Source organism: Theropithecus gelada, chromosome X (assembly GCF_003255815.1).
Source record: "Theropithecus gelada isolate Dixy chromosome X, Tgel_1.0, whole genome shotgun sequence".
NCBI lineage: Eukaryota > Metazoa > Chordata > Mammalia > Primates > Cercopithecidae > Theropithecus > Theropithecus gelada.
Window position 1 is genome coordinate 12669228 of NC_037689.1, and position 21250 is coordinate 12690477.

The 21250-nt window shown below is 44.6% G+C and overlaps 1 protein-coding gene across 3 annotated transcripts in view; it reads left to right on the forward strand.

Moving 5' to 3' along the window:
* The first annotated feature begins 3947 nt into the window (after positions 1-3947).
* The window catches only part of ZNF674 (zinc finger protein 674), a 41760-nt gene continuing 24457 nt past the window's right edge, over positions 3948-21250 (forward strand). Inside the window, exons 1-5 of one of the 3 annotated variants that reach the window (XM_025372700.1) lie at positions 3948-4015; positions 4773-4884; positions 7309-7352; positions 17929-18055; positions 18389-18499. In XM_025372700.1, coding sequence (XP_025228485.1) covers positions 7338-7352; positions 17929-18055; positions 18389-18499 — 253 coding nt within the window. In that variant the 5' untranslated portion in view covers positions 3948-4015; positions 4773-4884; positions 7309-7337. Of the gene's footprint in view, positions 4016-4772; positions 4885-7308; positions 7353-17928; positions 18056-18388; positions 18500-21250 lie in introns of those variants that run through there. The other 2 variants (XM_025372701.1, XM_025372702.1) reach the window with 2 other exon arrangements.

Genomic DNA, 21250 nt, shown 5'->3' on the forward strand with positions numbered 1-21250 from the left:
ATGATCTCACTTAAAGGTGAAATCTTAAAAAGTTGAACTCATAGAAACAGAGAGTACAACAGTGGTTACCAAGGACTGGGGATGCAGGAGTGGGAGGCAGGAAATGGGGAGATGTTGGTCAAAAAATAAAAACATTCTTTTTTGGGGCGGGGAGACAGAGTCTTGCTCTGTCGCCCAGGCTGGAGTGCAGTGGCGCGATGTAACCTCTGCCTCCCAGGCTCAATTGATTCTCATGCCTCTGCCTCCCAAGTAGCTGGGACTACAGGAGCGCACCACCACACCCGGGTAATTTTCTGTATTTTTAGTAGAGACAGGGTTTCACTATGTTCCCCAGGCTGGTCTAGAACTCCTGAGCTCTGGAAATCCACCCACCTTGGCCTCCCAAAGTGCTAGGATTACAGACATTGAGCCACCATGCCCGACCTAAAAGGTAGAAACATTCTAAGATGAACAAGTTCTGCAGATCTAAGGTACAGTATGGGTGGTGATGGATGTATTAGTTGATTGTGGTAATCATTACACAATGCATACATATATCACATTTTAAAAACCCACTGTTTTAGGTATAAAAAAATAAAGACATGTTTTTTTTTGTTTTTTTTTTTTTTGAGACGGAGTCACGCTCTGTTGCCCAGGCTGGAGTGCAGTGGCTGGATCTCAGCTCACTGCAAGCTCCGCCTCCCGGGTTTACGCCATTCTCCTGCCTCAGCCTCCCGAGTAGCTGGGACTACAGGCGCCCGCCACCTCGCCCGGCTAGGTTTTTAAAATTTTTTTAGTAGAGACAGGGTTTCACCGGGTTAGCCAGGATGGTCTCGATCTCTGGACCTTGTGATCCGCCCGTCTCGGCCTCCCAAAGTGCTGGGATTACAGGCTTGAGCCACCGCGCCCGGCCAAAGACATGTATTTTTAAAAAATGAAAGAAAAACAGAGAAAAGACGAGGCAAGCATAAGAAACCTAGTGGTTTTCATTTGAAGGCAGTGGTTTTTAAACCAGACCATTTTCACAAAAGGAATGAGAACATCTCAGTATTATATATTTGATAAAATTCCCAAATAAATTTAGTCACAATAAAACAAAGTTGCTTATGCAGAACCCTTGAAATACAATGTATGTAAAAATATTTTTACTATTGTGCTCAAGAATAGAGATTTTGAGGACAATTCTTACATATTTAAGAAGAAGGAAAAACTTTAGTTAATACTCAGACTTTATTCAACATCAGAAAATACACAATGAGAAGAAAATCTACAATTTAAATCAGCTTGCAGATACATTTACTTCTGGATCACAACTTACTCAGCATTAGAAAATTCACACTGGCTGGGTGTGGGTATTTACCCTGTAATCCTAACACTTTGGAAGGCTGAGGGCAGGAAGAGGCCTTGAGTCCAGGAATTCCAGACCAGCCTGGGCAACATAGCCAGACCCTATCTCTACAAAAAATTTAAAAATTAGTCAGCTGTGGTGGTGCACACTTGTCCCAGCTACTCAGGAGGCTAAGGTTGCAGGGTCCTTTGAGCCGAGGTCATAGTATGCTATGATCATGCCTCTAATTAGCCACTGCATTCCAGACTGGGTAACATAATGGCATCCTGTCTCTAAAATAAATATATAACAAATAAGAAAATAGTTGGCTGGGTGCAGTGGCTCACACCTGTAATCCCAGCACTTTGGGAGGCTGAGGCAGGAGGATCACCTGAAGTCAGGAGTTCGAGACCAGCCTGGCCAACATATGGTGAAACCCTGTCTCTACTAAAAATACAAAAAAATTGGCTGGGCATGGTGGCGTGTGCCTATAATCCCAGCCACTTGGGAGGCTGAGGCAGGAGAATTACTTGAACCTGGGAGGCAGAGGTTGCAGTGAGCCAAGATCACGCCGCTGCACTCTAGCCTGGGCAACAAGAGCAGTAACTCCGTCTCAAAAAAAAAAAAAAAAAATTGGCTACATGCAGTGTTTTTATCACATTAACAGTCACTTTTTGAAAAGTCATCTGGCAAAAACAACTGTTAACATTAGATGACAGTGACTTTGACAAAGCCCTATACTACTAGGGTACAAATGACTGAAGAGATTGGCACAAAATGAGGAGAGGGGCTTCGTTTCTGAGAATACCAGCTCCACTCAACACTAGATGCTCTCCTGCCTATGGAAATCCACAGGGGCAGTTGCAGAGAGTGCTGCATGTTTCATAGTGTTGGGAGAGGACAATGAAAACTAACATTTACCAGGTGCCTGCCATGGACTATTCCTGGGCTTGAGGCTCTAAAGATGTTCCTTTGAACAATAACGGCAGCCATCTAGATTAGGTGGTCCTTAGTTATGGCAGAAAAGAGGGGACTGAGGCCCAAGGAGCTAGTAAGTGGTGGATTCCAGTCTTTTCTTCCAATGGATTAGTAGACACCAATGGCCCATGCAGAGTGTTTCTTGATTTTTGAATACTAACATCATGAATAGCAAATGCTGGCATAGCAATAAGGGTGTGCCATACATCTGGTCACATTCAAATCATCAGTCCCTTCTCTTTCTGCATAAACACTTGATCTTACAGAATCAGGATATGGAGAGATGCTGGCCAGGGCCATAGATGAGGTGCTTCTGCACTTTGCAGTTTCTCTACTGTCCTCAGGACACTGTCATAGTATTAACCCTTTTCTGCCTAGTGATAGTGATATCTGAAAAGGTTATCAAATCACCTCTCCTCTAGAAATAAATAGGTTAGTATCTAAACCTGGCCATCAGTAACACATGACATGTAATTCTGAATGAGCAGTAATTCACTGCTCACGTGTCCAAGGAAAAACAGGCTCTTTTCCTGGGACTTGTACAGGAGGCTTGGAGAGGGTCACTTCCCAGGGTCTGGCTGTATTGAGTTTGCAGATTTGGGTTGTAACTCATCCAAACTATCTGGGGAATGCAAGTTAACCCGACAGGAGAAAGAGAAAGAGGAAAAAGACTCATGTTCAAATGGAAATTAAATACGTGTCTGATAGATTCCACAAATGTCTTGGACACATCTATGAACAGTGTCTGGCACCAGCTGGCTCCAGCACATAAGGGTTTGCTGTGTACCTGAGGGAGACTCTGTCATACTTGACCCAAGGAGGCCTGCTTGGTGACCAGGCAGGCATAGTAAGCATGGAGAACACACTTGGTCTCTTTCTCCTAGACCCAGACAGGAAACAGAAAACTTTCCTCAAGGCCACTACAGGCCTTTTTAGCGGGCTATGTTACCACTGGCTGGCATTCTCAGAGAAAACACCTCTCCGCTAAAAAGTAAAACCCAGATTCTCCCAGCGTGTGTAAGATCCTAGGAACCGGAGCCCCTCCATTGGGTAGAGAACAATCAGAATGAGGCTTTCTTCCCTCACTTCGGGAGGTTGCTGGCTTTGTAGCCCGGCTCCAAGGCCCCTCTTCCAGGCCACTTCCCCGACTGGGCCAGACCTCTTGCTCTTAGGACGCTCCGAGCGAGGCCTGGGGCCCCGCTGCGTGTGGCCTGCCTGGACCCCAGAGGGCCGCGCTCTGGAGCTGCCACTGATGTCAGAGGCACGACTCTTTTTCGTATTCCCCGGAGCGGAAGACAGAAACAGTGGCCTTGGGGACAGAGGGGTGGGAACACCTCACATCCACTGCAAGATAATGAAGTGGAAGAAGGCATTTCGGCTTCGGAGCTGGCGGGGACCTGGCCACTGGAAAGCCCGCGCGGAGTTCTCTCGCCTGTCTCCGCCCAGGTACGCCTCCCCGAGCCTTTTGTACGACTCACCGTTGTTAATGGTCACACATTCTTTCTCCCCTTAGAGTTAACACTGTCATAACCATTGAAGCGCGGGCCGAGGAGCACCATATCGGCCATAGCCTTTGTTGCCCCGCCTTCAAGTCACTGAGCGTGCGCATTGCTTTGACCTCGCGTTCCCAGGGGGCGGTAGGAAGCGGAAATGCTCGGCTGACCCGGAGGGTGGCGCTTCGTTCACACTGGCTGTGGTCTTCCGCCCCTGTTTCAGGCTCTTGGCAGTGAAGTAAGCGGGAGGGGGGTGGTGATGGTTTCGATAGGGGAATGTGGGGGACGGGAGGAATGACAGGAGTTTACGGGGCCGTGGGGTCATGGGGCCACGGGTGAGCGCCCTTGTAGGGGTTGAGTGACACGGGCGATGGGCGTGAGTGTTGGGGGCGAGGTTCGGGGCCAACGACTGACTAATTGATTGAGTCACTCAGCGCTTGTATCCTCACCCCCTGGTAATTGCCAGGTACTCTTGCAAATGTTTCACATTAATAGGAGCCCTGTGAGGTGTTACGATGATTATTTTCCTGCTATAGAGAGAAAACGGCACAGTGTGGCTTGGCAGCCTGTCCAAAGTCACGTAGGTAGCAAACCCGAGGGAGCCTTTTTCTTTTTCTTTTCCTGTACTTTGTTTATCATGTTTATTATTTCCTGTGTGTCTCTTCTTCCAGACTAGAAATCTGGAACTGGGAATTTGAAATTTTGTTCACTGATGGATTTGCAGCACGGAGAACCGGCTCATGGAAGGCACTCATTTCTTCAGTGAATGAAAGTGGCACAGCAGGTGATCAGTTGGTTCCAAAGCCCCACTCAGAAAGGCAGGGTTTCGCTCACTGAGGATAATTGAGTTGTGCATGAATGTCAACTCTTAAAGCTAGAATGAGGCATTACCCCTCTTCTGTTGGGTAAAAGCCTTTGGGTTTTACTCAACTTCACCGCATGGAAGGGAGCATAGGTGTTGCTAATTGAATCTCCTGTGGTCATTGTGTTTCAAGGGTCAGAGTGCAGACCTGAGACCACTGCTACACCGACTTCAGACTCCAGTTTATCTGTGACCCGGCTTCCTCACTTAGTCTCAGAAGACTTAGGCTGAGGCCCCAGGAGGAGGTGAGTTCCCTGGGTCACAGGCAGAGATCTGGTGCTATAGTGATGGCCCCAGCTGGGGTGTGTTTGTCTCTGAATCTCTTGGTCCTACCGCCTTGGACATAAGAGAGGTACGCTGAGCTGAGGCGAGTTGGAGGAGAAGCCTCAGCCCAGAGTCCAGACCCAGATCCTCAGGGCAGAGAAAGGAGGCTCATAGGACAGCAGATCCTAGAAGAGCTGGATCCTTAGTGACCTTTGTCCCTCACTTCAGCTGAGACAGAGCAAACTGGCTCAACTTCCAGGTGCCATCGAGGACCATATGACAGTGCAGTTTGATTCCTACTGGAGGAGGGACAGGTGAAAGTCACAGGTGAATGGAGGCATGGGTGCCCCCGCCATGGGGCAGGTGCCCTGCTGTAGTGCCTGCAAAGGCGGGATGAGGCTAGAAAGGATCACAGCCAGCCACAGAGGATTGGCCTCTCCTAGCACACCTATTTGTGCACCCCCGTGCTTCCTTCTCTTGCCATTGGCTTTTTCTGAATTGGAGTCAGCCCCACATCATCAACCAGGCACCTGCTTCCAGGGGAAATGCGAGTGTCCCTTCATCCTGACCAAAGTGCAGAAAATATATTTTTAGTTTATAGAATTTCAGAGTAGTCTCTAGGTACGCTGTCATCCAGCTCTGCTGCCTTATTTAGAAGCTTAATGAAACCAGGTCTGAGGACATGACTTGTTAACCTACACGGAGCTGAACCCTGTTGTCCTGATGGTATCACAGTGATTGCTGAAGTAAGAAATGGTTACTCTGCACAGAAGCTCCTTGCTGGAACTTTCTTTTGAAAAACTGCCAAAGAAGGAGGAGCATGGCAATCAGAATACAAATCGTGGGAAAGGAGGAAGTGGTGGGGTGGGAACAGGGTAGGTGGCCAGTTAAAGAGGCGGGTGCAGGGGAGCAGGCACAGTAGTTTTCAACCCCTCACAGAACTGACAGTGCTGGGCTGTTACCCACCCAGCCCCACACCTCTCCTCCCCTGCAGCCCTTTGAGCCCGTGTTGGGCTCCTTCCTCCAAACCACATCAAGAGATCCTACTCATACACACTTGCAGAGGGTCTTTTCACCTCTAGGGCTCTGTTTGATAAGAATTGATTTTTAATAATTTTTAATTTTTGTTTCATTAGTAATTAATTTTCATTGTCAAAAATGCAAATAAACAAGAAAATTAAAACCACCAATCAATGTAACCAATGTCAGCATTTGAATAAATGCTGTTTGAGATCAGGCGCTGTGACTTACGCCTGTAATCCCAGCACTTTGAGAGGCCAAGGTGGGTGGATCACCTGAGGTCAGGAGTTCGAGACCAGACTGACCAACATGGTGAAACCCCGTCTCTACTAAAAATACAAAAATAATTAGCTGGGCATGTTGGTGCATGCCTATAATCCCAGCTACTTGGGATGCTGAGGCAGAAGAATCGCTTGAACCCAGGAGGTGGAGGTTGCAGTGAGCCAAGATCATGCCACTGCGCTCCAGCCTGGGCAAAAAGAGCAAAACTGTGTCTCAAAAAAAAAAAAAAAAAAGAATAAATGCTGTTTGAGACTTCATATTTGTACATATTGCTTAACAAAAATGAGATCACACTGCAGTTGCTTTGCCGGAACCTCCTTTTAAACACCCAGGAACTGAAAACGAAGTTTAGAAACCATCTTTAAAGCCTGTATAGTATGCTTGTTTTGCACGTTTCATATTTTTTTACTGAGTCCCCTTTGCTGCACATTTAGTTGCTTCCAAGTTTTTTTTTTATTTTTTATTTTTGAGCCAGGCTCTGACGTTTTCACACAGGCCGGAGTGCAGGAACGTGATCATGGCTCACTAACCTCGCACTCCTCGGCTCAAGAGACCCTCCCACCTCAGCCTTTTGAGTAGCTGGGACTACAGGCATGCACCACCACGCCAGCTAATTTTTTTAATTTTTAGTTTTGTAGAGACAAGGCCTTGCTATGTTGCCCAGGCTGGTCTTGAACTCCTGGCCTCAATCAATCCTCTCCTTCAGCCTCCCCACATGCAGGGATTATAGGCACATTTTTTTAGTGGAAATGACAACAGTAACATTTTGCATCTTTGTGCTAGGAATAGAACTCTTGAGGTAAAGGAGATGTTAAGTTGTTACTGGTTTCTGACATTTAGATGACCTTGGACACAAGTCATACATCTGTCCAGTAAGGGAGACAAAGTTTCATGTGCAAAACCCACATGATCTTAGTAGCGAGACAGTTTCATGCGCAAAACCCACATGATCTTAGTAGCATCCCATGGGAATAGGCTGAAGCTACCAGGCCTTATTTTTAGATCATTCTTCCCAGGGTGCAAAGGTAATTATTATTAGGGTGGTGATGATGATCTTATGTCTATACCCACTGAACTCAACCTTTCTAATTCTGTCTTTATAGATCTCCATCCTTTGCCAGAGCACAACAAGATGGCCATGTCCCAGGTGAGTTCTACTGTACCCCTACTTTTTTTCCAGTGAAATTGAGGCAAAGTTTGGAATCTATATAATACACTTGAAAATACCAATTATCCACTCTTCTCTGGCTGTTTTCTGTTCAACTTGTCCTCAGCCTCTGGTTTCTCTAATCCTTCCCCTCACCAGGAGAGAGGAAAAACAGAAAAAGATACTTCTCTCTACTTGTTCTTCCAGAAACTGTACCTCATCTTTTCTTCTCCTTCTCAGAGAAGAATTGTTTAAATACATAGATTCATCTTGTTTTCTCCTCTTTCTTCACTTCTAGATCGCTTGGTCTTTTTTACTGTGTTTAAGAGAATATGTTTGTATATAATGTTTTAATGTACATAGAAGAAACTAGTAGCCAGTAAAGTTTCTATTTCTTCTCCCCCTGGTACCACATTCCTCCTTAGAGATGTCCACTGTTAACAGTTGGTTGAAACTGTGAGGTAGATGCATTTATGTCAGTTTAATGAACTAAAAACATATACATATGTATTGTTTTTTATGCTTTTACACAAATGGCATCATATTCACATACCTATCTTGCTTTTTGAACCTGATTATATCCTGGGTGGTGTTCCTTGTTAATATATAAAGATTATTTTAATTCCTATTTCATAGTATGGATATATCATGTAACTATTTTTTCTATTCACAGATATTTAGGTTTTTAATTTCTGTGTGTGTGTGTGTGTGTGTGTGTGTGTGTGAGACGGAGTTTCACTCTTGTTGCCTAGGCTAGAGTGCAATGGTGCGATCTCGGCTCACTGCAACCTCTGCCTCCCAGGTTCAAGCGATTCTCCTGCCTCAGCCAACCGAGTAGCTGGGATTACAGGCATGTGCCACCACGCACAACTAATTTTGTATTTTTAGTAGAGACGAGGTTTCTCCATGTTGGTCAGGCCGGTCTCGAACTCCTGACCTCAGGCGATCCATCCACCTCGGCCTCCCAAAGTGTCGGGATTACAGGCATGAGCCACCATGCCTAGCCTAATTTCTTTTTACTATTGTAAACAGTGCCTCATGAACAACTTTCTCTGTATCTGCTTGCTCTGTAGTGCCAGTGTTTATGGAGGTTATACCTGGTAGTCGGGTTTTGACTAAAAGGTACTGAGACTTAAATTTGCCCTCTGAAATCCTTCATAATTACTCCTTTCACTAAATGTAAAGACCAGATAATTTCTGTGTTCCAATTTTCCTGGCTATTAAAGACGAAAAGGTACCCAGTTCATTTTGTGAAGCCACTTAACCTGAAATTTGAGGAAGATGCTACAAAAAAGAAAATTGTAGACCAGTTTCCCTTAAGAACATGGATTTTAAAATGTAAAAATATTCTGAATAGAGCATTAATAAATTGAACATTTAAAAGTAATGCATACACATAGTAAAAATTCAAATGAAAGCTTTGTTCAAGAAAAGGCAAAAAATAATTTTCCCATCCTCAAGATTCCTTCATTTTTTGGTAGTTTTTCAGAGAATATGTATGCTTACCCGTATGGATGTATGAATCTTTTTTTTTTTTTTTTTTTTTTTGACACAGAATCTTGCTCTGTTGCCCAGGCTGGAGCGCAGTGGCGCAATCTCGGCTCACCGCAAGCTCCGCCTCCCGTGTTCACGCCATTCTCCTGCCTCAGCCTCCCGAGTAGCTGGGACTACAGGCGCCTGCAACCACGCCCGGTTAATTTTTTGTATTTTTACTAGAAACGGGGTTTCACCATGTTAACCAGGATGGTCTCAATCTCCTGACCTCGTGATCCACCCGCCTCAGCCTCCCAAAGTGCTGGGATTACAGGCGTGAGCCACCGGGCCCAGCCAGGATGTATGAGTCTCTGTTCACTCCTGTGTGTGCTAGCTCTTGCTCTCACATGCTTTTTCTCTAACACATTAGAGCTCATTCTGGTCCTTTTGGTCTTGTCTTCATGATCATTCCACTTTACTTGTATTTAGTTGTCCCTAGGGTTTCTTAGTACAGCACTATTGTCATTGTGGTTCTGATCATTATTTGTTGTGGCTGCTTTCCTGTGCATTGTATGTATAGCAGAGTCCCTGGCCTCTATCTCTGCTAGGTGCCAGTAGAATCCCTCCTCCAGTTTTGGCAACCAAAGTGTCTCTAGTCATTGCCAAATATCCCCTAGGGGAGAGAAGTATCCAGTGTTTAAAACCAATGGTCTACCTTGTTTGCAAAAGCAGCTGCTTAGTATTTCATTGCATGGGAACACCAATATTTATTCACCTTTCTCCTAGTGATGAACATTCAGGGTATTTCTAGTCTTTTGCTGCTATAAACAGCATAGCAATGTACAGTACATTCCGTTGCCTGCATGTGAGTATGTCAGATGTGAGATTTCTAGGTCAGATTCATGTGCATCATGGATTTTGATTCAGAACTGTCAAATTGCCCTCCAAATAGAATATATTGATGTGTACTCCTAGCGGCAGTATATGCCTTTTCCCATAAGTGGGCAATCACAGTGCATTATCCAATGCTTTGATTTTTGCCATGATGCAGGATAAAAGAGTGGTGCATTTTAATTCACATTTCCTGAAATTAGTGTCTTTTCATATTTTTTGTTTCTTTGTTTTTTGGAGACAGGGTCTCAGTCTGTCACCCAGGCTACAGTATGGTGGCATGATCACAGCTCACTGCAGCTTCGACCTCCTAGGCTCAGGTGATCCTCCTGCCTCAGCCTCCTGAATAGCTAGGACCACAGGCGTGCGCCACCACACCTGGCTAATTTTTGTATTTTTTGTAGAGACAGGATTTTGCCATGTTGCCCAGGCTGGTCTCTAACTCCTGAGCTCAAGCGATCTACCTGCCTTGGCCTCCCAAAGTGCTGGGATTACAGGTGGGACTATTGCACTGGGCTATTTGTTTTTTGAGACAGAGTCTTGTTGTGTTGCCCAGGCTGGAGTGCAGTGGTGTGGTCATGGCTCACTGCAGCCTCAACCTCCCAGGCTCAAGCAATCCTCCCACCTCAGCCTCCCAAGTAGCCGGGAATACAGGTACATGCCACCACACCTGGCTAATTTTTCAATTTTTTGTAGAGTTGGAGTCTTACTGTGTTGGCCAGGCTGTTCTCCAATGCCTGAATTCAAGCAATTCTACCACCCTGGCCTTCCAGTATGGTGAGATTACAGGTGTGAGCCACTGTGCCCAGTCTTCTTTTCATTTTTTTAACCACCATTTGTACTTCTTTATTTCAATTATTTATTCTAGTAATTTGCCTCCTTTTCTCTTGGGTGTGGAATTAATTTGATTGCTGGATGCTAGCTCTTTATGTTAACTCAAGTAAATAAGATCTCTATCATATATGTTGCAAATATTTTTTCATACTTCATTTGCTTTGACTTGTCTTATTAAGTTTGGGGAGTGGACACTTACATTTTGTTAATGTGGTCTAATTTCACAATCTTTTGTGACTTCTGGATTTTCTTTTATTGCTTATATAGGATTCTGTGAGTCAAGATTATAAAAATGGCATTTCAGTTATATGGAAAAAGTGGTTACTGAATGGTGGTGACACAGCTGAGTATCTGTATGGAAACAAAGACTCCTATATCATATAAAAGTGAATTCTAGATTGGTTGAAGACCTAAATATATAGTTGAAAAATTGGGTAAAAATTTAGGAGGATATATGGATAACTTTGTGCAGTGCAAGAAACGTTTTTTGTTTGTTTGTTTGTTTGTTTGTTTGTTTTTGAGATGCAGCCTCCTTCTGTGGCCCAGGCTGGAGTGCAGTGGCGCGATCTTAGCTCACTGCAACCTCCACCTCCCGGGTTCAAGCAATTCTCCCACCTCAGCCTCCCAAGTAGCTCAGACTACAGGTGTGCGCCACCATGCCTGGCTAATTTTCATATTTTTAGTAGAGACGGGGTTTCACCCTGTTGGCCAGGCTGATCTTGAATTCCTGACCTCAACTGAACTGCCCGCCTCAATCTCCCAAAGTGCTGGGATTACAGGCGTAAACCGCCGTGCCTGGCCCTGCAAGAAACATTTTTAATGAAGATGGAAAACCCAGAAATCATAAAGGGAAATATTGTCAGGTTAGACCGCATTAAAATGTTAAAAACCTGTAGAGTGAGAAGACATATTTGAAGCTGAGAGAAAATACCTTTTATGCATATAATACACAGAGGATTTATGTATGTAATATGAACAATGATTTAAAAAACAAAAAAAATGTGGTAGAAAGGAGCCAAAAAGATAAGACAGGCAATTTAGAAGAAAAAAAAAGTGATGCTATTTGAAAGGATATTTACTTTTTCCAGTTTTCAAGCCAGGAAAACAGGGCTGATTTTTATTCCTCCCTTTTTGTTGTATTCCAACAAATGAACCCAGTCTCAGTCCTCTTCTACTAACTGTTTGCCTTTCAGATATTTTTTGTTTTATATAGATACAAAACCACAAAATTTTGCATGGGTTGTTTTTAATGAAAATATGCTCCTACTATGCTTTTCTGAAATTTGCTGTTTTTGTTTGTTTGTTTGTTTTTTCATTTAGACAAAAGTATCCCAGGCATCCTTATGTGTGAGTCAATTTTTTTTTTTTTTTTTGAGATGAAGTCTTGCTCTGCAGGCTGGAGTACAGTGGTGCGATCTCGGCTCACTGCAACCTCCACCTCCCGGGTTCAAGAGATTCTCCTTTCTCAGTCTCCCGAGTAGCTGGGATTATAGGCTCGCGCCACCACACCCAGCTAATTTTTGTATTTTTAGTAGAGATGGGGTTTTGCCATGTTAGCCAGGCTGGTCTCAAACTCCTGATCTCTGCCTCAGCCTCCCAAAGTGCTAAGATTATAGGCATGAGCCACCGCACCCATCCTGTGTGAGTCAATTTTTATCATGACAGTTCCAGAGTATAGATGGAACAATTTATTTAACTACTCTCTCGTCCTAGTCCATATGCAGATTATTTGCCAATCAGGGGTTATTTTTCTCATAAGCAATGTCACCTGGTAATACAGCTGTTGTTCTACCATTTGGGGGTTCCCAGGAACACAGTACATTTAGAGCTTTATTTTTCTTTTCTTTTCTTTTTTTTTTTTTTTTGAGACAGGGTCTCACTCTGTTGCCCAGGCTGAAGTACAGTGGCACGATCTCGGTTCACTGCAACCTCAGCCTCCTGGGCTCATGGCTCATGGAGTTCTTCCACTTCAGCCTCCTGAGTAGCTGGGACTACAGGCACAAACCACCATGCCCGGCTAACTTTTTTTTTTTTGAGACAGAGTCTCGCTGTTGCCAGGCTGGAGTGCAGTGGCACGATCTTGGCTCACTGCAACCTCCACCTCGTAGGTTCAAGTGATTCTTCTGCCTTAACCTCCCGAGTAGCTGGGACTACAGGCGCGCGCCACCACGCCCAGCTGACTTTTGTATTCTTAGTAGAGACAGGGTTTCCCATGTTGGCCAGGATGGTCTCGATCTCTTGACCTCGTGATCCGCCTGCCTCAGCCTACCAAAGTGCTAGGATTATAGGCATGAGCCACTGCGCCCAGCCCTTTTTTATTTTTATAGAGATGGGGTTTCTCCATGTTGCCCAGGCTGGTCTCAAACTCCTGAGCTCAAGCGATCCATCTGCCTTGGTCTCCCGAAGTGCTGAGATTACAGGCGTGAGCCAGTGTGCCAGGCCTTTTAGGGCTTTCTTCTACTTTTTGCTAATATGAATAGGACTGCCTTGGACATCCTTATGTACACATAAATATTTCACTAGGATAGGGTCCTGTAAATGCAACTGCTGGTTAAAGTAAGAAACAAATACCTGTAATAGGTACAGTCAAATTATGTATCAATCATCCTTTATATGAGAGTATTTAATTTCTAATACTCTTCATCAGCAGTGACTCTTATGGATAAAAGACAGTATCTTATTGTTTAATGAGCACATATGTGAATTTTAGTGAGGTTTATAATCTTTTTGTGTTTCTAGGCCTCTAACATTTCTGTTGCTATGAGTATTTTATTCATACTGTTGGGCTGTCTTTTCTTATTGATGTGTTAAAGGTGTAGGGTAAAATCCTAGAAAGGTCATTGCTTTGTTAAACGGTATTTGCAATGTAAAATTTGATATATATTAACCAATTGTTCCTCCCCAAAATGCTGTAAATAGTTTATAACTTCTTTGGTGTTTTTTCCACATACTTGACTGTACTAAGTATTATCAACCTTTTCAGCATTTAAGAATATGAAAGGAATACATGATAAGTTATATATTTATTTTATATTTGTTCAGTTATATGTTAGGTTATGGTCTTTTTCATAATGATTTGTTAGAATTTTAGTGTATAAAGGAGATTAGCCCATTGTTTTGTATATTTCAAATACTTTTCTCACTTTGATATTGATGTTTCATAATATTATAATTTTTGGCCAAGTGCTGTGGCTCATGCCTGTAATCCCACCACTTGGAAGGCTGAGGCAGGAGGATTGCTTAAGCTTGGGAGTTTGAGACCAGCCTGGGATACATGGCAAAACCTTGTCTCTACAAAAAAATACAAAAATTAGCTGGGTGTGGTGGTGCGTGCCTATAGTTCCAGCTACCAGGGAAGCTGAGGTGGGAGGATTGCTTGAGCCCAGGAGGTTGAGGCTGCAGTGATCTGTGAACTGCATTCCAGCCTGGGCAACAAGAGTGAGACCCTGTTTCCAAAAACAAACAAACAAAAAATTCATTCTGCTATTTAGAAATTTCTAATGTCTAGGCAGTCATGTTGATCAGTCTGTGATTGTATGTCTTCTGAATTTGGAGATTGCTCAGAAAGGCTGTTAGCCAGCTGGGAGCAGTGGCTCATGCCTATAATCCTAGCACTTTGGGATGCCGAGGTGGGTGGATCACTTGAGGTCAGGAGTTTGAGACCAGCCTGGCCAACATGGTGAAACCCCATCTCTACTAAAAATACAAAAATTAGTTGGGTGTGGTGGTGGGTACCTGTAGTCCTAGCTACTTGGGAGGCTGAAGCAGGAGAATCACTCGAACCCGGGAGGCAGAGGTTGCAGTGAGCTGAGATCACACCACTGCACTCCAGCCTGGGCAACAGAGTGAGACTTTTTTTTTTTTTAAAGGCTTTTAGCCACTACAAAATTATAAAAACTTTGATCTATTTTACGGTTATCTTGTACACATTGAAATCTCTAAGGCTGGGTGCGGTGGCTTACACTAGTAATTCCAGCACTTTGGGAGGCTGACACGGGTGGATCATTTGAGCTCAGAAGTTCGAGACCAGCCTGGCAACATGATGAAACCTCGTTTCTACAGAAAATACAAAAATTAGCTGGGTGAGGTGGCCTGTACCTGGAGTCCCAAATACTTTGCGGGGCTGAGGCAGGAGGATCACTTGAGTCCAGGAGGATCGCTTGAGCCCGGGAGCTTGAGGCTGCAGTGAGCCATAATCGTGCCACTGCACTCCGGCCCGGATGACAGAGGGAGTCCTAGTTTGTTTTTTTTTTTAAATCTCTCATCCCTGTGTAATTTATTTGTGGGTTCAGAGTGAGATGGGTAATTCAGTTTTATTGAGATTTTTTCCTCCATAAATACCTAGCCAGAAGATATGGTTTGGCTGTGTCGCCACCCAAAATCTCATCTTGAATTGTAATCCCCACGTGTCAAGGGCGGGACCAGATGAAGGTAATGAGTCATGGGGGCAGTTCCCCCCATGCTGTTCTCGTGATAATAAGTGAGTCTCATGAGATCTGATGGTTTTATAAGCTTCTGGCATTTCCCCTGCTTGCACATCTCCTTCCTGCCGCCTTGTAAAGAAGGTGTCTTGCTTCCCCTTCGCCTTCCGCCATGATTGTAAATTTTCTGAGGCCTCCTCAGCCATGCTGAACTGAGTCAGTTAAACCACTTTCCTTTATAAATTAGCCAGTCTCAGGTATGTCTTTATTAGCAGCATGAGAATGGACTGATCCACCAGATTTTCCTAATGTCATCTTTTCTGCATAGATTATAGATATATATATATATATATATATATATATATATATTTTTTTTTTTTTTTTGAGACAGAGTCTCGCTCTATCACCCAGACTGGAGGGCTGGAGTACAGTGGCGTGATCTCGGCTTACTGCAACCTCTGCCTCCCAGGTACAAGTGATTCTCTTGCCTCAGCCTCCCGAGTAGCTGGGATTATAGGTGATTCTCCTGCCTCAGCCTCCCGAGTAGCTGGGATTACAGGCGTGTACCACCACACCTGGCTAATTTTTGTATTTTTAGTAAGAGACAGGGTTTCACCATGTTGACCAGGCTGGTCTCAAACTCCTGACCTCAAGCGATACGCCCGCCTCAGACTCCCAAAGTGCTGGGATTACATGTGTGAGCCACTGTGCCTGGCTGATTTAAGATATTTTTACTGTAACCAGCCAATGGGTTATTCCCACCCACTGCACAGTCAAAACCAATTCACTGAGACCACGGAATTGCAATAAAGAGTTTAATTGACAAACAAGGTCTTGCTCTGTCCACCAGGCTGGAGAACAGTGGTACAATCTTGGCTCACTGCAGGCCCAACCTCCTGGCCTCAAGTGATCCTCCCTCCTCAGCCACCCATAGTGCTGGGATCACAGGAGCCAGCCACCACACCCAGCCACAGTGGGGTTTTTATGGAGGCTTCATCACAGAGGCATGATCATCACTGGCCCTTGGTAGTCAACTCAGCCTTCATCTTCTCTGCCCTCCCAGGAGTTTTGAGGATGGAGATGAAATTCCCAACCCTCTAATCCTGTCTGGTTTTCTGGTGACCAGCTCCCATCTGGAAGCTACCTAGGGGCAGCCAGCCACCAGTCATCTCATTAGCATATAAAAGACACTTTGATCACTTCAGAGTCTATTCCAAGGGTTGCAGGAGCTTTTGCCAGGAGACAGGACAAAAACCAAATATATGTTTCACAGTATCAAACCAGGTGACATTACTCCAGATAAAAATGACTCTGGATTGGTAAACAAACTGCATCTGGACTGGAGGACTGAGTAAACTATGACTGGCTGGTAGGAAGCCATGGATTGGGGTTTTCTGAGCACATTGTCACTCAGTGATATGTAACTGGGCACATCTTTTGCTGGGACCCTGGAAGCCATGCCACTGGGACCATTACAAGAGATATTGGTCTATGGAACAGGTTAGAGCTTCCAAGCAACATTTGTTTCATCCTAGCACTCAGCAGTGTGGTTTTGTTCCCTGGCAGCGGAGCTCTCACGAGGGAGGGGCAGTTTGGGCTACCAGCTCCTGGATTGCTCTGAGAAGCCCTCCTGCTGGAGAAACCTGCCTGTCACCGCCCTCTGGCAGGCTGGCTTTCCTGTCCCCTCTCCTGCACAGCTGGGTAAACTAGTGCCACTGTGGCTGATTTGGGCCTTACGAGTGCAACGAGTGGCTTGAATTGAAGGCCACCAAGTGTGGGTGTGACAGGATGGGATCTGGAGCAGAAACAGGTGGGTTATTCGTCTTTGTGAGGAATTGGGGCCCTTGTAGAAGTGAGTTCTTGTTTGGTGGTGACAAGGCCAAGCACAGACCTTTCCCCTTTTGCCTCAGTCAGCTGCTCGGGCCACAGACATCTGGCTTCCTGTTCTTTGTTTCATGATTGATGAGCGAAGGTTAGAACGGTTTGTCATGGTTGATTAGCTATGTTTAGAACTGTTCGTTGTAGCTCTTTGTCCCCTGCAAAGCCTGCTCTGTCAGCCCCAGGCAGGACTGACTTCCTCCTTTGTGGACCACCCGGACCCTGTCCTACATCTGTCACTGTCCCTGTGAGGCAGGCTTCCTCGCTGCCTCGGTTTCATCTATGAGTAAGTGTCGCTTTTCTCCCTCCACTGAACTGAAGCTCCTTGAGTTCAAGAGGTGTGGTTTTGTATCAGTCTTTCCTTCACAGGACTTACCAGTCTGGCCTCTATTCAGTAAACATGTGTTGAATGAATGAATTTCCAGGGTGAGATATTTCTCATAGCCTGTCTGTTTCTCTTATAAAGTTCAAAATGATTTTAGTCATATAGATACTCTATGTAATATACTATGCCAAACTGACTAGTGACTGGCATAAGAACAATTATATAAGAAAGGCCAGGCCGGGCACGATGGCTCACGCCTGTAATCCCAGCACTTTGGGAGGCCAAGGTGGGCAGATCACAAGGTCAGGGGTTCGAGATCAGCCTGGCCAACATGGTGAAACCCCGTCTGTACTAAAAATACAAAAATTAGCCGGGTGTGGTGGTGGGCTCCTGTAGTCCCAGCAACTCTGGAGGCTGAGGCAGGAGAATTGCTTGAACCCGGGAGGCAGAGGTTGCAATGAGCCCAGATTAAACCACTGCACTCCAGCCTGGGTGACAGAGCAAGACTCAGTCTCAAAAAAAAAAAAAAAAAAGCAAAGGCCAGTGTGGATGCGGGAGCCAGACCGCATGGATTCGACTCCCTCATTCCTGGCTGTGTGACCTGGGCTAGTTACTTAGGCTCTGTGTGCCTCACACTCTTCATCTGTCAAGTTTCTCCTAGAGGGCACAGAGTAAGCCCTCCATGTGCGTGAGGTGCCATGTCCCGGTGCCCCAGGCTGCTCCTGGCATGCTAAAGAGGAATGTGCCATTACAGGAATCATTGACCTTCAAGGACGTGTTTGTGGACTTCACCCTGGAGGAGTGGCAGCAACTGGACTCTGCCCAGAAGAACCTCTACAGGGATGTCATGCTTGAGAACTACAGCCACCTGGTGTCTGTGGGTGAGGGACCACGCCACGGGGTGATGCAGAATGCCCCCAGTACTATGTTTCTTTCTCAGCTGCTCCAAGCTCCGGGGCCTGGGAACAATGAGTGTGGGTTACCACCCTCAGTGTGGGTTACAGCCCACTGTGCAGTATTCGTAGTCCCCGTTGGACTCTGGAGAGCATATTGGTGCCCTTGCTTGCTATGTGAATGTTCTGTACTGAGGGGCAGATGGCTGTGTGCTTGGGGCCATCCCCGAGGCTGTGCCACCTTCAGCCTGCAGGGGTGGGCCTAGGTTCTGGAATTCCTCAGCGTTAATAACGAAGTCCTATGTCATGTCCCCTGAACAGGGTATCTAGTTGCGAAGCCAGATGTGATCTTCAGGTTGGGACCAGGAGAAGAGTCCTGGATGGCAGATGGAGGGACCCCGGTACGGACCTGTGCAGGTGAGGACAGGCCAGGTGAGTCAGGCCGGGGAAAGGGACCAGGTTGGTTGATGACAGCTTGGCCTCTGGGATGCGCTCAGGAGCTCTTCTGAGAGCCCCGGACTTGTGGACATGCCTAGGCTCTGATGAGCGGAACTGTTGTCATGTCCAAATGAGGCCTCTGCCTGGCCACTGGTTACAGTCTCTGCGTTCTTTGCTTGGCGTTCCCATAGATTGTGGCCACTCTTGTTCTGAGATCCCATTTCTACCTTCCACCCTCCTGGCTTGTTAGTGAGAAGTGCCAAGCCTCTTCTCATTCCTCTCCCACCACCTTTCTGGAAGCTTTTAAGACTTATTCTCCCTTCTTGTGCTTATATATTTTTACCAGAGTAGATGCAAATGTCAGCATTTCCTCTTTACTGGGCATACTGTGGGCCCTTTCAGGCTGAAAGTTGGAGTCTTTTATTTTTTAGACTCAAGGAAATTATCATACATTATTTTTTGGAGTTGGTATAGGCAGCAAAGCTTTGCTAGTGACCTTTACTCTACCCAGCCTGGTACCCACCATGTTCTTGCCTGCTCGTATTTTGTGGTAAACACTGTAAACCTCACACTGTTTTCTATTTTCTCTTCGTATTCCTTCTCAGACTCTTACAAATCTGACTTGATACCACCTGTTTTCAGAGTCCTCCTCTTTTCAGTACCTTCCTCCCACTCAACTCTTGTTTTTTATATTATCTCTTTATTTATTCAAAAATAAACTTGAGAGAACATTATTCCCAGGGCGGAATACTTCATCAAACACTGCTAAACTGTTTTCCAACGTGGCTATAGCACTTTTTTTTTCCACTAGCAATGTACGCGAGCTCCATGTGTTTCTCATCCTTGCAAGCACTTGGTGTTGTTAGTGTTAGTCCTTTTTTTCTAGTAGGTGTGTAGGAGGATCTCATTGTGATTTAATTTTGCATTTCTCTAATGATGAATATTGTTGAGCCCTTATTTGCCATCTTTATATCTTCTTTATATCTTCTTTATGGAAGTATTTGTTGTAATCTTTTGCCATTTTTCTTTGCTATTAAATTGTAAGGTTCTTTATATATTTTTTTGAGATGGAGTCTCGCTCTGTTTCCCAGACTGGAGTACAGTGGTGCAATCTTGGCTCACTGCAACCTCGCCTCCTGGGTTCAAGCAAGTCTCCTGCCTCAGCCTCCCGAGTAGCTGGGGTTACAGGCACACGCCACCATGCCCAGCTAATTTTTGTGTTTTTAGTATTTTGGTTTCGCCATGTTGGCCAGGCTGGTCTCAAACTCCTGACCTCAGGTGATCCACCCTCCTCAGCCTCCCGGAGTGCTGGGATTACAGGCGTGAGCCACTGTGTCCGGCTGGTTCTTTATATATTATTGATGCAAGTCCTTTAACTATGTACTCCCAGGTTATGGCTTCTTTTTTTCTCAACTGTGCTGTGTAGAGTAGACGTTTTTAATTTTGATAAAGCCCAGTTTATCGATTTCTTTTATGGTTCGTGCTTTTTGTATCCTGTCTAACAAATCTCTGACTCAGAGCAATGGAGATTTTCTCCTATGTCTTCTTTCAGAAGATTTATAATTTTAGCTTTTAAATTTAGACCTATGACAAAGAATGAGTTAAGTTTGTAAATCTGATATGAGGTGAGGGTCAGGGGTTTTTTGTGCATATGTATATCCAATTTTTCCAGCAGCATTTTTGAAAATACTGTTTTTGTTGTTGTTGTTGTTATTGACTTACTTTGCCATCGTTGCTGATAACCTTTGAATGGCCAGGCACAATGACTCACATTTGTAATCCCAGCACTTTGGGAGGCTGAGGTGGGAGGATCAGTTGAGCCTAGGAGCTTGAGACTAGCCTAGGCAACATAGTGAGCCCCCGTCTCTACAAAATATTTTAAAAATTTGCCAAGCATGATGGCATGCACTTGTAGTCTCCACTACTTGGGAGGTTGAGGTGGGAGGATTGCTTGAGCACGAGAGGACGAGGCTGCAGTGAGCCGTGATCACGCCACTGCCACTCCAGCCTGGGGTACAGCAAGACCCTGTCTCAAAAAAAACCAAACAGTTGAACAGAGATGCGTCTGTCTATACATCAGTAATACACTGTTTAATTACTGTAGCCTAATGTTAAGTGTTCAAATCAGGAAGTATGAATTTTCCAACTTTGCTCTTCCTCTCCTAATGTTTTGCCCATTCTAGGTCCTTGGTATTTTTATATAAATCTTAGAATCAGCTTGTGAATTTGTACACAAAAGCCCGCAGGGATTTTTGTATGGGATTACACTGAATCTGTGGATCATTGATATACTGACAGTATTGAGTCTTCCAATTAATGAATAGCATGTATCTCTATTTAGATCTTCTTAAATTTTATCTCAATGTTTTGTAGTTTTGAATGCATAAGTCTTTCACATTTTGTTTAATTCATATCTGCATTTTATGTTCTTATAAGATACTGTAAATGGTATTTTGTTTAATTTCAATTTCCCATTGGCCAGTACTATCTTATAGAAATGCCATTGATTTTTGTATATTGATCTTGTATCCTGGGACCTTTCTAAGTGTACATATTAATACTTGTAACTTTTTTGTAGATAGCTTGGCATTTCCTATGTAAACAATCATGTAGTTGTAAAAAAGACAGTTTTATTTCTTCCTTTCCAATCTGGATGTCTTTTACTTCTCTTTTTGCCTTTTTTTTTTTTTTTTTTTTTTTTTTTTTTTTTTTTTTTTTTTTTTTTTTTTTTTTCCCCGGGGGGGG